Source organism: Syngnathoides biaculeatus, chromosome 12 (assembly GCF_019802595.1).
Source record: "Syngnathoides biaculeatus isolate LvHL_M chromosome 12, ASM1980259v1, whole genome shotgun sequence".
NCBI lineage: Eukaryota > Metazoa > Chordata > Actinopteri > Syngnathiformes > Syngnathidae > Syngnathoides > Syngnathoides biaculeatus.
The window spans coordinates 15,488,235-15,505,101 of NC_084651.1; the positions used below are offsets into that span (position 1 = coordinate 15,488,235).

The window sequence follows — 16,867 nt, forward strand, 5'->3', positions numbered from 1 at the left end:
CACCCTGCATGGGCTAATAATTTTTTTTTTTTTTTTTGACAGAGCACTAAGTATCAAACTAAGACAGTGTCAAGAAGGTTGTTTAATATGAACTGACAACAAATAGAAATATGGCGAAAGGGAGTGTAGTGTACCATGAGTTTGACATTGTCATACCGTAGCACAGTGTGATGAAACCTGGCCAGTGTGAGTTGGGGGGGGGGGGGTATGGGGGGCAAAATCAAACTCTTGTTTCCAAATTACATTCTATGGATCATCTGAACAATTGCAGCAAAATGGGACTTGTCCTGTGTGGTGTCTTCTGAAAACTGCCAAAGCTTCCTATAAGAGTAGATAAGATATCAGTGAGCTGGGGAAAGACAAAAAGAAGAAATCAGCACACAAATAACATACTTGAAGAGTCTAAGGCTGACGGTGGTCTTCTCGAACTCTCTGGCCTTTCTGTGTCCTGACTGGATGACCTTTTCTGGTAGGCTGGCAAGTCGAGCCGCATTGAAGCCATAGCTCTTGGGACACGCCCCGGAGATGAACTTGTACAGGAAGGTGATGGTTTCTTGGCTTGGATCCTCACATTCATTTTCCACCATGCATGCCTAAATGTGACGGATTGCAGAGCATGTATGAATTGCCTTGAAGTAAATGTACATTGGATGTGGAAGGTATTCAGACCCCCTTAAATTTCCCACCCTGCTTGCACCTCAGTGCAGCATGCTTTGCCGCAATGAGGAGGTCCTTAGGGTGTAAGGAACATAACCCCTGCGGATAATGGGGGAACACAGTACTCAGCACAATCATTTTAGCTGTGGCAATTCGCTTCCATTACCACTTCCTTATTCACAACCTCAGTCATTTTTCTGCCACTGCAGAATTGCTAATGGTCATTAGGCTGTGTTTACAACCTGAAAAAAAAAACTTCTTCCTTAGTATGTTTTGTGCTGTCTGGGAAACATTTTTTTCCCCTCCAAAGTTACAAAAATTTACCCTAATTTCAGCTGTATTACCGCGTCGGTGTAGGTTAGTAATAGACAACGGCATGCTCTGACTTCTGTACAATTTCAGGTTGTGAGACCCGTCATAAACCTATATTAACTGTGTAATACAACTGAATGTCTTATATGACATCCTCACCATGTGGCCGAGGCGCACCGCAGGATTGTTGGCGAAGTCCTCCACCAGGGAGTGGTAGTGTGTTGAGAAGAGAGTGCGACAGCAGATCTTTTCAGCAAGCTCCTTCACAACAGCGCAGGCGATGGCCGTGCCATCATATGTGGCCGTGCCCCTTCCTGCCCACATTTCACGAGTGAATGGTTAGCCCCACACAAACGCAAGCAACTTTAACACACCATGACAAGTGAATGTGTACCTAATTCATCCAGAAGCACAAGAGAGTGTTTGGTGGCATGGTGCAGAATACACGCAGTTTCACTCAACTCAACAAAGAAGGTACTCTCTCCTACAAGAGACAAGACGATTAAAACAACTGCAGACAATTTCACCTTTCCCCCCCTCATTTACCAGCCATGATACGATCGGAAGCTCCCAGTCGAGTGAAGACTCGATCGACTGGCGTGAAGCGCAGACTCTCGGCAGGAACGAAGCAACCCAACTGAGCGAGCACAATCACAAGGCCGCACTGCAGCAAGGCACAGAAAGCTCGATTTTACTTTATTCATCCCATGAGAGAACTTAAATTGTAACACCAACAATAGTCACACAAACAATTGCATACATAATATAGTCAAGCCAACAAAGTCAAAACAAAAAAAAGAGCAACTCCTGGGGATTAAAAGAAATGTCAATATGTAATTTAACGAGAAAAAAAGACTAAAGATTAGGATGTTGCATCTTGGTATCCGTTAATTGTTTAACAAGCGGTGCGAGCAGCTATGAGCTGGCTGTCGGAACCCCTGGCCACATTGGGAGTACTGGGACATTGGGGATCTGTTGAAAATGAGTGGTAACGGCATGAATATATTCTACCTCCCCCACCCCAAAACCAGGGTATTTTCTAATAAGAAAAATATTTTACTTACATACAGGAATAAAGTGTTTTCACAAATTCATGAGAAAGAGGAGGAGGAGGAGGGGTTCTGGAGCTATGGAAGGAGTGTATCCTTGGCGCCAGGTCGAAACTTATGCCAAAAATTGGTAAATTTAATATATTCTCACAAATTTACACCAGTGACTGTTTTGGAGGCATGAGGATTCCACCCAATTGGTGACTTACATAAACCACTCAAAACACTTTACACAATAATAAAAGAACTTTTGATGTGTGTTCCAAACTTAGCGGTAAGTGGCACTGTAAATACAATTAAATAATTGTTTGTACATGTGTTCTCACCTGGACTTTCGTGAATGTGTAAAGTTTTGAAAAGATGTGAATGTCTGTAGTCAATTTAAAGTAGCATTTGTTGTCCTGGCGAAAAGGTTTGTTGCAACAGCAACAGCGTTCATAGAAGCAAAAAGTCGATTGGCTCAAATCTCGATTGGGAGTTTGTTAAATTACAATCACTGCAAAAGAAGCAAAAATGGGGCAACAGTTGAAAGTATATTAATAATGTTGGACTTCCTGTTGAGTTTAGGCAGGGATGTCAAACTCATTTTTGAGACAGGTGATATCATAGCTATTATTTCCTTAAGACTATGACTGTGAACCCATATAAATGCATACATATATAAACATACAAATATATATGGACATATATACATACCATATATGTGTAACTACTTTTCAAATCAGAAGTAAATAAAAAGTTGTCCAACTATTCTATTTAACTTGAAAAGGGTTTGGTAAGAAGAACATTCGTAATATTAACTATTATAAGTGCAGAGTATGGGCAATTTGGATATTTTAGCAAAAAACAAAGTCAACACACATGATTTGCTTGTCTGGGTCACAAAAAACGATGTGGTGGACCAGGTCTGGACCCATGGCCTTGAGTTTGACAACTCTGTTATAGGATATGGCTTCTTCCGGCTTTTTTGCACATCTTGTTTTACCTGCCTCGTAGGCATTGGTCAAGCATACCAGACAGTGCTCTGTAGGGGGTGACCAAGCCATTTTTCTTCAGAATCTTGTATAACAGTTAAAAAAAAAAAAAAATGGCAAAATGTCAATTTTTTTGGTGCATGTTTAGGCACAACCCTCCAACATTGTTTTATTTTATTTATTTTTTTCATCAGGAATTTGCTTCTGTTCTAAATCTTAATGGTTGTAAATTAGTCTAAACTGGGAAGTAAAATACTGAAAATAATATACAATTATATTGATGAATTTATAGTACAAAAAAAGTACAAAGATTTTAAAATAATGAAAAAGCAATTTAGCTAAATTAAAGTCCTATATTTTAGAGTCAGTTTATCAATAAGCGCAAATAAAAATCTATCAAATTTGGATTGCATAAAATAGTGCAAACTCAGTATGCAGCTTGTCAATTTTGCGTGAAGCCATGAGTGACCCACCTGTCTCATGAGAGTAGACTTTCCACCCATATTAGGCCCAGTGACGAGGACGCAGGAGGCATGACTGTTTTGGACGTCATCTTCCTCGCTGCCACGGAGGCAGCCAATGTAGATGTCATTGGGAATGAAGTCGTCGCCAAAGAATGTCTTGGTAACACAGGGGTGACGAGAACCAGTGAGCTCGAGGAAGGGTGCTACCTCCTTATCGCCACCCGGGAGAACCACCTGTGGCCTGGTCATTGGACCATCTCCCCCTTGGCTGTATCGTAATAAGGCCAATAGAACGTCTGAAAATAAATTAGTACGTTAGCAAAAAGTAAAGCCTGGCATGAATGAATGGGGAAAAAAAAAAAAAAAAAAAAAAAAGGCTGATACCAAGCACAGCCATGCACTCCACCGCTGTCTTCCAGTTGCTGTAGTTTTTGTCAAAGTTGTAGAAGAGCCTCCTCATGCAGTCTCTCAGAGCAGCGTCTCTCTTCTCCTCAAATCCTTGTAACTCGCAGAACAGCTGCTCAGACTCATTTGTCACATAACGCTTCCAACCTTTTTTTGTTGACTTCACCTCATACTCCTCTGGAATATTCCTCTGAGAGATGCTGTCGGGGACCTCCATCTGAAAGCGATTTCGCCCCGTTCCCCAGTACGCCATGTTCTTACAGCCTATTCTCTTTTTCTCTCGGTCAAGATAATCCTGTAGCTTTCGCTCGCATCTCTTGATGCCTACAAGAGCCTGGTCATATTCTGGATCAAAGCCATCCTTCGGGGTAATGACACCGGTGGTACGAGCTTTTTGGTGGTCAAAGGCCGTCTCCCAGCGCTTGAGTTCAGCAGACAGGTCAGGAAAGAGACCACCGTTGTCACTCTTAAAACTCATCACTTGACTGAGTAATTTGGATTGAAAGTTAGCCGTGACTGGTGCAAAGACATTGGCAATCTCCTGGATCGTTTGGAAACCTTCAAATGCTGAAAGAAAGTCGGCTATTTTTCTCTTACTGTAGGTGACCTCCTCATACAGAACCGCCCTGCTGTCTGGGTGGTCTTGACCCTTCAGTGGTGTGCCGATGCTATGAATTTTACTCAGGAGGCGCTCTAAATCGGGAAGCTTCTTTAGCAGGTCTGAAACTTCAGACACTTGTGCTTGAGCAGCCATCAGGTCTTCCAGTGCATCCAGCCTGTCCCTGATGGATCTTGGGTTGCAGAGAGGAGCACAAAGCCACTGCTTGAGTAGCCGCTTTCCAAAGGGGCTGGAGCAAGTGTCTAGGCGCTCGAGCAGAGTTCCCTCTGTACCGCCAGAGCCATTCTGAAATATTTCAAGGTTTGCCAGAGTCACTCCATCCAACACCATGCGTTGGCGTGTCTGAGCAAAGAAACTTTTTCGTATGTCGGATTTCTTCATTTCCACATCGACAGGGATGTATTCTTCGAAGTTGGCCATAGAGAGTAGCTCCTGATCCACAAGACACTTCTTCAAGTAGAAGATACATCCACCCAATGATGAGAGTGCCAGTTCATAGCCCTCCTTGGGAGTAAGACCAAGCAAATCACACTCAGAGGTCATTTTTCGGAGAATACAAGGTAGGAAACTACTCCCTATCCCTTGGTCCTTGCCTGCGTTATCTCTAAAGTAGTCTTCCACTGAAAGGGTTTTCAGAGTCTTCTGAGCATCCCAAAACTGAGTGCTTGCATTCAGTCCCTCCTGTAGCGCTGCAGAGAGAGAAGCCTTTAGTATTTTACGTGTTTCAGCAGATGGGTTCCCCCTTTCAAAAAGTACTTCGGCAGGCGGAAAATGTGCGATCAGGGTGCGGAGACGTGAACAATGCCGGTCGTCTGGAAACTGACCAACATGGAAGAGGCCCACAGAGGTGTCTACAAAGCAGACTCCATAGATGCGGCAACACCCACCCTTTCCTTCATCTTCGGGTTTCTCCTTCAAACTTAACAGAAACTTGCTGTGACTCTCACCAGGAGTACCGTCCAAGACGCTGTAGGTTTGGGTGCCTCGCGTAATGATTCTGCACACCTCTCTTTTCACAACACGGTCAAACTTGGTGGGCTTGGCCAGAGTCTTACATCGGGCTTCCATCATTTCTGGGGTTTCAGTCTGCTCCACACGTGCCACTTTGTAGCCCTTCTGGACTAGTACATCCGAGAAGCGTCCAAAACCAATCTCTGGAAAGCCAGAATGGGCCCAGGTCCCTTTCATAAAAGTAAGTCCAAGCTCATTCACTCCGATCACGGCATCCATGTGATAAAGTTCATAGAACTTTCCAACTTTGTAGAAGATAACGGTGTCGAACATCCTAGATTTGATATGCCACCACTGACGCATACCAGGAGTGTTTCTGTTGTTGAAGTCTTCTGGCACATACAGGGTTGTCGGATCATATCCCTCATCAGTCACTTTCCGCCTTTGATTGTCTTTCCTCCTATGATCCTGCAACCACTCCAGCTTCTCGTGGTCCCAAATAGTGGATCCTCCACCTGTGGCTGACCCTTTGGGTTGGCTTTCAAAGCTGTCAGCGGCCGAGAAGACAGATAAACGAGACTTTGTGTCAACAGCTATGGATGCTGGAGCACGTTTTGATGCACTGGAAGGGGTAGTGGCTATCTTTCGCTTTGCAACTGCAGGCTTCTCCGTGGGACGTTTACGCTTTACAGGCTTAACTGGGCTTTCTGCTTCAGACTCTTGTGTGCTCTCTGCTTCTTCATCCTCACCGCTCACTGTGACTCCTTCTTCATCGTCCTCACTGCTGCTTGCAGCTGGCTCTGGTTTGAATTCATCATCGGATCCCTCGCTATCCGAGGCCACGACTATGCGGCGGCGCTTGGCTTTATTTCCCTTGGATCGGGTTGGATGTGGGCTGACTTCAGATGAGTTTAACTCCCCATTTTTCTCTTGATCCTCACCACTGATCTCATCATCAGTCACTGGAGAGTGATCAAGCTGGTAACAATAAAAAAAATACACATTATTAAACTGCTGCATGAGTCTCACTTACCTAATTACCTCCAATCATAAAACAAATTCAATTAAATTGTGTTACCTCCATTTCTTCTTCCTCCTCTTCCTCATCTGATGGATCTGTGCAAAGAGACATCTTTAATCGTTTTTCTGGGCTATCAAACAATACTTTGTCTGCAAGCTCCATTGCATGGCTGACTTGAGGCTTCCCACTGAAAAACAATCCTCCACTTTTAGCATCACTGCTGTCTGAACCTGCAACACAAATGAGAAAACATCCCACATCAAGAAGTCATCTAGTTGAGCTGAAGTACCAAGATGCACAAATTCTCAACAATTTGGTACTAAAGTCTCCTCAGTCTTTGGACATTTTCACCAATCACCATCAAACATATTTAAAGTATTTACACTAGAAACAAAACAAATAAATGACTTTGGTACAATGCTAGGAAAGGCCAACCTTGGTACTTTCTGATGTACTTGGTGCTGACCCATCCCCGCGTGGGCGGTTCATCAAAAAAATGAACATGCACACGCTGGGTCCGACCACGGCCTCGCATCTGCTGTCCAGTTAGAGGTTGAGGTACCACCATGCATGGCCACCACGGGTGCCCCTCCAGCTTTGTCCACACAAGAGAACCTGCACTGAATGCACATGTGGAGCTCCTGAAAGTAAAAATGACATCCAACAATAAACTCGAGCAAGACATTTCTGTCTCTCCATTGAAAACATTTAGGTGCTATCTCTCCCAAAAAATACTGTAGGTCAATAATAGCTTCCTGGGTGCAGTCTTATAACATACCTATATATTAAAACATACCTCACACACTATATTGTCAATCTGTCATCTGGCTTTCCTCAGACAATGTCACGTGTTGTTGCCATTTTTACTCTGATTTTATCAGCTGTTTTTTCCACATTTAAAACATGGCATACAACAAAAAATATTAGAATGATGCATGCTTTCTGTTTTACCCAGTACAGTACATTTGCCACTATTAATGTAGCCTAAAGTATATTTTTGACTTCAAGTGCCATACATTTTCTACTTACAACTCAGTTGTGTTGGTCTTTTAAAAAGGAATGGTAGGTATTTTGTATTTAATATTATGAGTGTAAGTTTGAAAACGTACCTATGTTGAAATAAAGTAATTTTCTACACTTCAATACACAATAACTGCGGCTTGCGTGAATATTAAATATACATTTATGGTCTTAAATGACTGCCTTTTTTTGATGAGTTGAGACCACGTTACAATATTTTAATGTTGGTTATGAAAGTGGTACTTTTGGAAATGTCCAAGAACTACGTTTTGCGTGATTTGACACAGGCATTAGTAATTAGAGTAATGTCAGAATGTAAAGGCGAATACATAACGTTAATAAATGTACAATACATGCAGTATATATGTACATGCATATATGCGGAGAGAGTTGCGTGTTTTTGACATAATTGGCAAAATAAAGATGATTCTGATGAACGCATAACTTAAATAATATACAGTATGTTTAATTTACCCAAGGGATACACAGTGGTCACACGTATTGTTACGTTTTGGAACACTCTCAAGGAAAACCTCTCCAGGAATTAGACAGATCCAATACAAAACGACACAATTATCTCACTCAAGTTTGGCTGTTGATGCCTTGTCGCCGACCACTTTGTTGAATCCTCCTTTTGGATTCTTCACGACACTTTTTGGTTTGACTTTGGTGGCTCTGCTCGGGGGTAGTTTAGCTTCTTCTTTGGGTGACGAGTTGGACTTGTCGACGGAGGACGGCAAGGCGGCCTCGACCGGGTGAGCTTGAGGCTTTAGCCTGGGAACCGGTGGTGGAGACTTGGAGAAGTAATTGAAAAGTGAACTTTGCTTCGCCATGACAGAATGTTGTCGGGGACAAAGCCTAGCGTCTGCTAACTTCGGGTCTCGACGCCATAAACACGCCGCACGAGCCTCCTATGTTCGCGGGAAAACACAGTGGGTCGGAACGAAGGCGCGGCTACAACGAGCGTTCTCCAATGACAAATGAGCACTAAGTGGTCACGTGGCCCCCAACATCTGCGTGACAAGAAGTGGCTTGCAACGCAGAGCGCTTCCCTGCAACATGATTGGCTGCTGCGTCGTGGGAAAAGCAGGCAACGGAGATGTGAGGACGTCACCATCCTGAACTGTTGCACATTCTTACGAAATAAAAACAAACACCTTTGTTATGGTTAGGTTTAAGGCTTGCGTTGGGGCTTTAAGTGGTTTAGGATGGGTGGGTTAGTGGGTAGTGTCCTGCCTGGAAACTTCGTGGGACTCCCAATAACAACACCGACCCACAAATGACGTTGAGTAAAACGCGGAAGGAAGAGGAACGCCAGCGATCACAAATGGGACCTGCAAACGTGGTGTCCATCACGTGACGGGTAAAGAAATGTTCCATCAAAAATATCAAAATCCCGATATGAATGCTGTATTGTAAAAAACATTAATTTGCACATAAAAATGAGAATGTTTGACGGATTGGTGCCTTCTTTTTGTTTGTTTCTTAAAGCCCTATAGTTATGATAATGCAACTGGAAGGTTCCTGCACAATTAATACAATACAGAAATGCTAAATAATCACTTATCGGTATGGACTTGAGCATTGGAAACGGAGGGTCCCGGTTTGAGTCCCACTGTGGGCTAAATCATTGCAACAAGATGGAGGGTTGCTATTTGCTTCCTGACTACTGTCAAGATGTCATTTCACCCTATCCACCCTTTCACACTTAACACTTGTCCTTCCATGTCTGCATGTGTCTGAATAAATATACTCAGGGCAATTAAGTAAATATACAGCAGATTGTACATTGACTTTCCCACTGAACAATTATTATTAGTCAGAAAATATAACAGTGAAGTAAATCAATTAATTAAAGACCTGAGTACTTGTATGCCGACTATGTACTCTACGTATTGCTCAAAACCGTGCTAATATTCCTTTCCCAGAAGAGGGCAGTAGAATGCTAATACAGTACTAAAAGAAAGCTGCATTTGAAAAATAGATCATGTGTTCAATGTGACCATGTGTTTCATGGATTCTTCCTTTGCACAATTAGAGCAACCTGAACTTTAGGATTTCATATCAATCAACCAATTAATAAGTTGTGCATTCCTAACTAGAGCCTTTAGCCACAAGTGTATGGATTGTTTTCATGTGCAGTCGAATTATTTGCATACCTCAAGGGGAAATTCAACTCCTACTCCGATGTATACTTTTTGCTGCACTTTTAAAAAGAATCAGGCATGCAAGGAGAGATTAGAGTCAAGTCCTCACAGAGTGACCAACACCTCCTCATATCCACTGAAATAGGTTTTATGCTACTTGGTCTTGCATTTAGACACCCTCAGCCGGGTTATCCAGTGTCCACCCAAGAACCAAAGTCAACCCTTTATCTTCTGTGATGTTCTTCATGGCTCTTCAACTGTAGAGTCTGTAGATTCGTAGGAGACCCAGGACCTGATGTAGAGACTGGACTGTGAAGCCCGTGCAACCCACTTCAATGGGCTTGCAGAGGGCCTTGCAACCATTTCTTTGACTCTGAGCCCCCAGGCTCAGTAACTACTTTGCCTTCCTCCATTCCCGAGCTGCCTTCATTCAAAATTCCCATGGGGCAGTTAGCTGCACGAGCACCACCTCCTTGCTTGCTCCAGACATCAAGAAGGTAATATGAGATTGTTCTTGTTTTCTTGCAAAAAGTGACATAATTAAAAAAAAAAAAAACTTAATTCCCAAATATCTACCTATGACAGAAATTTTGGCATATGGTGTGGGGGTGATAGAAAGCATCTAATTAAAAAAGGATTTTTGAAGCTTGCACAGAAATTGTTTCATGGAGCAGCGTTTGGTAACATTTCTCTTTGAGAAGGCACAAAGTCTTGCTATCTCATTGCTTTCATGGTAGGCGTCAACATTAATTGACTCCCATATGTCACATAAAACAAAGAGTCCTAATTAATTTTATGCAGCTATCCAGACTGAAAAACTCAGATACTACAGCTGTTCATGCATATAGAAAACAACCAACCATAAAAGTATAGCTCACACCCGTTGCTGCCCGCGTTTTACTTCCAACACATGCAGTGAAGAAAATAAATATATGAACAACCTGCTATACTGCAAATTCTCCCACTTACAAATCATGGAGGGGTCTGAAATTTTCATCGTAGGTGCATGTCCACTGTGAGAGAGATAATCTAGAAAGAAAAATCCAGAAATCACAATATGTGATTTATTAACTATTTATTTCTGTGATACAGCTGCAAATAAGTATTTGAACACCTGTCTATCAGCTAGAATTTTGACCCTCAAAGACCTGTTAGTCCTCCTTTAAAAGTCCACCTCCACTCCATGTATTATCCTGAATCAGATGGGCCTGTGTGAGGTCGCCAGCAGCATAAAGACACCTGTCCACCCCATACAATCAGTAAGACTCAAACTTGTAACATGGCCACGACCAAACACCTGTCCAAAGACACCAGAGACAAAATTGTACAACTCCACATGGTTGGAAAAGGCTATGGAGAAATTGCCAAGCAGCTTGGTGAAAAAAAAGGTCCACTGTTGGAGTAACCATTAGAAAATGGAAGAAGCTAAACATGACGGACAATCTCAATCGGAGTGGAGCCCCATGCAAGATATCAGCTTGTGGGGTCTCAGTGATCCTTAGAAAGGTGAGGAATTAGCCCAGGACTACACGACAGGGCTTGGTCAATGACCTGAAAAGCGCTGGGACCACCGTTTCCAAGGTGACTGTTGGTAATACACTAAGAAATTATGGTTTGAAAACATGCATGACACGGACGTTTCCCCTGCTTAAACCAGCACATGTCAAGGCCTGTCTTAAGTTTCCCACTGACCATTTGGATGATACAGAGGAGCCATGGGGAAAAAAAATTGTGGTCAGATGAGACCAAAATGGAACTTTTTGGTCATAATTCCACGAACCATGTTTGGAGGAAGACAAATGATGATTTCCATCCCAAGAACAGAATATCGACTGTGAAGCATGGGGGCGGTAGCATCATGCTTTGGGGGTGTTTTTCTGCACATGGGACAGGACAACTGCACTTTATTAAGGAGAGGATGACTGCGGCCATGTGTTATGAGATTTTGGGGAACAACCTCTTTCCCTCAGTCAGAGCATTGAATATGGACCGTGGCTGGGTCATTCAACATGACAATGACCGGAAGCACACAGGCAGGAAAACCAAGGAGTGGCTCTGTAAGAAGCATACATAAAGGTTCTGGCGTGGTCTAGCCAATCTTCAGGCCTAAAATCAAGAGAATATCTTTGGAGGGAGCTGAAACTCCGTGTTTCTCACCGACAGCCCAGAAACCTGTCTGATCTCGAGAAGATCTGTGTGGAGGAGTGGGCCAAAATCCCTCCTGCAGTGTGTGCAAACCTGGTGAACAACTACAGGAAACGTTTGAGCTCTGTAATTGCAAACAAAGGCTACTGTACCAAATATTAACATTGGTTTTCTCAGGTTTTCAAATACTTATTTGCAGCTGTATCACATAAATAAATCGTTAAAAAAATCTTAGATTGTGATTGCTGGATTTTTCTTTTTAGATTATCTCTCTCACAGTGAACAAGCACCTACGATGAAAATTTCAGACCCCTCCATGATTTCTAAGTGGGAGAACTTGCAATATAGAAGGATGTTCAAATATTTATTTTCGTCACTGTAATAAAGTGGTTGCTGAGTTGTTTATGCGTTTGCATTTTGTTTTGTCATATGGTACGATAAGATTGCAAAAGAATTATTCTCACAAACTAATAATAGTCTTTAAGCTCAAGAGAATGCTATGCAGGATTAGCTGAGCCCCAGACCACAGATTTTGATCCCTGCAACATTCTTCTAAAAGAATCAACGTGCTCAATGTATTCGTGAGTAACCCTGTGGTCCGGTGGTATTAATTTGGTTAAGAAATTTCCTAGAGTGAGCTCGGAAATAGATAGATAAATTAACCAGCATTGACTTGTTAGTTTTCACCGTTAATTCATGTGCAATGACTCCTTGGCCTCTTCAGTACAGTCTCGGATAAAAACGACTGGGGACCAATGCACACAAGATGCATTATGTATTTATACTCCGAGCACACATACATTATTTCCTGTGCACTATGCCAAATGATTTAAATGAAGTGGGTGAGCAGGACATGGTAAAGCAATGGCTGATTTCAAGTATGCACATCGAATTGTACCGAGAATGATTTATTTGCAAAAAACCTCGTTAATGTGCATCACAAATTAGATTTACTGAAGGCAATTTAAATCCTTTGGCTCTCTCATTGACATATAGTGCAAAGTAATGTGAACATTGTCTCACTTGTGACTTATTGGAGCTTGTGAACAAGTAGCTGAAAGCTGCACTCTTCTTTTCGAAAATGCTGCAATGATCTTGGGGGTAAAGTTGAGAGGGGGGCACAGGACTGCATGTACGCTGCTCAAAGCATAAATTGCACATCCAAGAAATTCATTAAGGAAATATTCAACCATTCAGTCACATTAATGCCAGCGTCAAAATGAGGGCACTCACGCATGGTCGTGCTACTGTACTGTAGTCAGGAAATTAGACACCATCAGAAAAACTGCTCCTTTGAGTACACCTATATTGATTGTGGGGGGGGGGGGTGCTAAATAAGTAATATGTGTCAAGAGACAGTGCTGAATGGGCAATTTAACCCATATTGAGATGTATATTTATGAAGAGGATTAGGAAACGAGGTTCTGTTTAGCACCCCTAAATGTAAAGCAGAAAACTGTGACCAGTTTGGGCATTTCCCACAATAATCTACTGGAAGCCTGCTTTTAATGTATACAACCTTAAGATTTTTGTTTTGTTTGGCAAAATAACGACAAGTCCATTGAAATGTAATCTTTGTCTCCAATTCATTTGGGTCGGAGGTGTTTAAAACAGAAAGCTTTTCCTGCAGTCCAATCAGTATTCATTGGACTTTATCTGACGCAAAATGCACAGACGTTGTATTGGCTTTGAGCAGGCTGTCACTGAAGAAGTTTATGCAATACTAAACACCTCTGGATGCCGATCAGTGGGAGAGATCATAATATACTTCATTAGCTGAATTGGTGAGTTTCCCTTATCTATTTACGCCTCTCTCCTTCCTATCTATCCCCATGGTAACTGAAAGAGCAGATGTCATAAGGTAATTGACTCATTAGTCTCAGTCTGCTCGGTCCGTTTACATGTAAATGTCCTGTTTCCACATGACTTCACATTTTCACTAACTCGAGTACTGTATGGACTTTCAGCAAGTACTATAAACGCTATAGGGGATCCTCTAAAATTGACTGTAATCTGTTGTGCTGCTGGATGACTTTCAATTTGCTCTGATTTTAAAACCATTTTTTTCCCTCCATAGAAATTAATTGTTTTAGAAATGCTCTATTTCACCAGCAAACTTTGGCAATCACAAAAATCAGAAGATTAGTTATTCTTCATCTGACAGGAGACTGAAGACCACAGCAGCAGAGTGGACATTATTGAGCATTGCTGAACTAAAATGTAGCATCAAGTTAAGCAAACATTTGAATGTGAAGGGTTCTTTGTCAAAAGCAAAGTTTTGTCGAGTTAGCTAAATTGTGCGGGGTCTCTTCCACCACCTCTTTAAATACGATTTTAGAGGCTTATTTTCTGCAATAATTTTAGTTGAATTGCATAAATTTCAAGAGTTCGGTGTTGGGATGGTGACAGATTGAAAACTGAAAAACACGAGATGTGACAAAAGTTTAATGTGACTTAAATAATTACCTGGGAGCAACAATAAATAAATAATAACCACATAAAGAAATACAATAATAGATAAATAAATAAAGCCGCTTTTTCCCGCATTTCGCATCAGTGCCCTTTGTACAGAAGACCATCATCATAAGAGGCGGCTGGTTTTAAACAGGAGGATAGAAGGAGTTACTTGGTCCATACCCTAACTTTGTTATGACTTCTGAAGGAGGAAAACTGACAAGTCTACTTCATCTACTGTCTCCTATTGATAAAAATCATAAGTAAGAGTGTCCTGCAAAAATGATTAAAATGCCAGCTATTACAAGCATGTGTAAAAGGGGCTACACGGTTGTTGCTTTAGCTCTAATATTACCTCTAAAGTTGGAGTTGAAATGCCAATTTTGTGACCCTGTAAAAATTAAAAAAGAAAAAAAGAAAACAGGCAGGGCAAAAGGAGCTAATATAGAGACCTCAAAAACTAATTTGAGTGTTCTAATGCTTGGACGGATCTGTTCAGCTTGACAAGCCTTTATTAAGAGGAGATTATTCTTAACAGCTTCCCATCCTAATCACTTCCGACAATCTTAAAATGAAGATGTATTACACACTAGTACGAGTGGGTGTAGGGTACATTGACTATATTGTGGCATATGAGCACCTCAGTATCCGGAAAGCAAAACGAGGAGAGCTGGACAAGTTGCACTTGGCAATGCAGCGAAGTGGCGAGAAGCAAAGCAAAGCAAATTTATTTGTGTAGCGCATTTCTTGCACAAGGTAACCCGATGCACTTTACATGATTAAAAGCATTCAAATACATAAAAACATTTGAAAAAGTACAATTAAAACAGCTTTTTGTGCAAGAAATATAACTGAAAAGCAGAAGTACTCTAAAATGCATGGGAAAATTGTTTTTAATCTGGATTTGAAAACACTCACACTTGGGGCTGATATCACCACTGTTGTCAACTTATTCCATTTTCGCTCAGCATTATTGTGAAATGCTGCTTCACCGTGTTTGGTTTTGACTTTGCACTCCATTATTAGACCTGAGTCAGTCGATCTTAGAGTCCTACTGGGTTTTGTATTCCATTAGCATTTCTTTCATGTATTCAGGACCTTAACCATTTAGTGATTTATAGACCAGTAGCAGATCCTTAAAAACTATTCCAAGACTGACTGGAAGTCAGTGCAAAGACTTTAGAATTGGAGTGATATGCTCTGACCGCTTTGTTCTGGTTACAACCTACGCTGCAGCATTCTGAACATGCTGCTGCTGTTTAATGCTCTTTTTTGGGGAGCCCAGTCAGAAGACTACTGCAATAGTCAAGTCTACTTGAGATAAAAGCATGGATGAGCTTCTCCTGGTCTGCTTCACACATATAAGCCTTCACTCTAGATGTATTCTTGAGATGGTAGAAGTCAATTTTAGTAATTGATTTGATATAACTGTTGAAGGTCAGGTCGGAATCTATCAGAACATCAAGTTTTGGGACTTGGTCTTTGGTTTTTAAAGATAGAGAGTACATGTGTTTACTAACTGCAATTTTCTTTTCTTTATTGCCATAAACAATTGTTTCAGTTTTGTTGTGATTTAGTTGAAGAAAGGTTTGGCTCATCCAGTTATTTATCTGCTTTGGACAGTGTCACAACACATTAATTGAACTATAGTCATCTGGAGACACTGCTACACATAACAGTGGGTCATCTGCATAGCTATGATGGTTAAAACAAAAGTTTTGGAAAACTTGACCCAAGGTTAGAATGTACAGGCGGAGCAGGAAGGGTCCAAGAACTGACCCTTGAGGGACCCCATATCTCATTGCCATTTGTTGAGATTGAGCACTTCCAATGGTTATAAAGTAGCTCTTGTCCTCCAGGTAGGACCTGAACCATTTAAGGACTGTTCCATCTAGTCCTACCCACATTTGCAAGCTGTTTAGCAGTATATTATGATCTACGGTATGAAAAGCCTCACTGAGATCCAACAAGACGAGGAGAGAAATGGTTCATGCTGCAGCGTAGTAATACTACTCTTACATTAGTTGGAACCCAATGGAAACACTTCTCTGTGCTTTAGGATAAAAAGAATCACTGAAGCTACTTACTGGACTGTGAGACAACAGATGGAAAGCCAAAAAGGACATCTCTGGGAGCATTTTTTTCCTCAGCTCATCTCTTCAATCAAGGAGCAGTTCTTGGTAGTGAAGGAAAAAATGGATTAAAATTCAGGTTATGGAAAAGGATATTACCGGGAAACTTCAGGGAGCATGAATGTGTTCATGATTTGAAAATGTCCACTCAGATGACCCCGGTGACTTTGTGGGATACTTCATCCTCAGACTTCTTTTGCATTATGACAATGTATGCTCACCCACATTATTTGCTGGGATTCGACTGATTTTTTTAATGAATGCAACTTATGAGCCCGTCTTTATGACTAAAATTTCAAGTGGCCCATTATTCAAGAATCGACCTGAAGCCATTTGCCATCCAGCATACTTTTTGTTCTCAATGTAAATTTGAAAATGATAACACAACATATTGTGAGCATACAGCTGTACAGCAATTCTAGGCACATTGCACCACAATGTGATGCAGTTAAACCATAAATTATTCATACTGCGGTGAAATTTTGAATACATTGAAATCATATTCTTCGAATGGGTA

General features: G+C 41.5%; 1 protein-coding gene across 2 annotated transcripts; it reads right to left on the minus strand.

The window, feature by feature from the left end:
- Positions 1–67: 67 nt before the first annotated feature.
- msh6 (mutS homolog 6 (E. coli)) lies at positions 68–8,453 on the minus strand. Of its 2 annotated transcripts, none has more exons than XM_061838057.1 (10): positions 8,055–8,453; positions 6,888–7,093; positions 6,510–6,682; positions 3,841–6,409; positions 3,466–3,752; positions 1,516–1,633; positions 1,364–1,453; positions 1,129–1,283; positions 394–593; positions 68–321 (listed from the first exon to the last, which is right to left on the minus strand). In XM_061838057.1, exons 1-10 carry the CDS (start codon positions 8,303–8,305, stop codon positions 240–242), a joined length of 4,131 nt encoding a protein of 1,376 aa, XP_061694041.1. In that variant the 5' UTR covers positions 8,306–8,453; the 3' UTR covers positions 68–239. The 2 variants fall into 2 exon arrangements, with proteins under 2 accessions (XP_061694041.1, XP_061694040.1); XM_061838056.1 differs by having other exon boundaries at positions 3,841–6,412.
- Between the last annotated feature and the right edge of the window lie 8,414 nt (positions 8,454–16,867).

Excerpts from the sequence above, each read along its gene's own strand:
- msh6 (XM_061838056.1), bottom strand. The coding sequence starts at position 8,305 with ATGGCGAAGCAAAGTTCACTTTTCAATTACTTCTCCAAGTCTCCACCA. Across the intron at positions 7,094-8,054 it reads GCATCAACAGCCAAACTTGA|GAGCTCCACATGTGCATTCA; the intron begins GTGAGATAATTG and ends TTTTACTTTCAG. Across the intron at positions 594-1,128 it reads CGGTGCGCCTCGGCCACATG|GCATGCATGGTGGAAAATGA; the intron begins GTGAGGATGTCA and ends CGTCACATTTAG.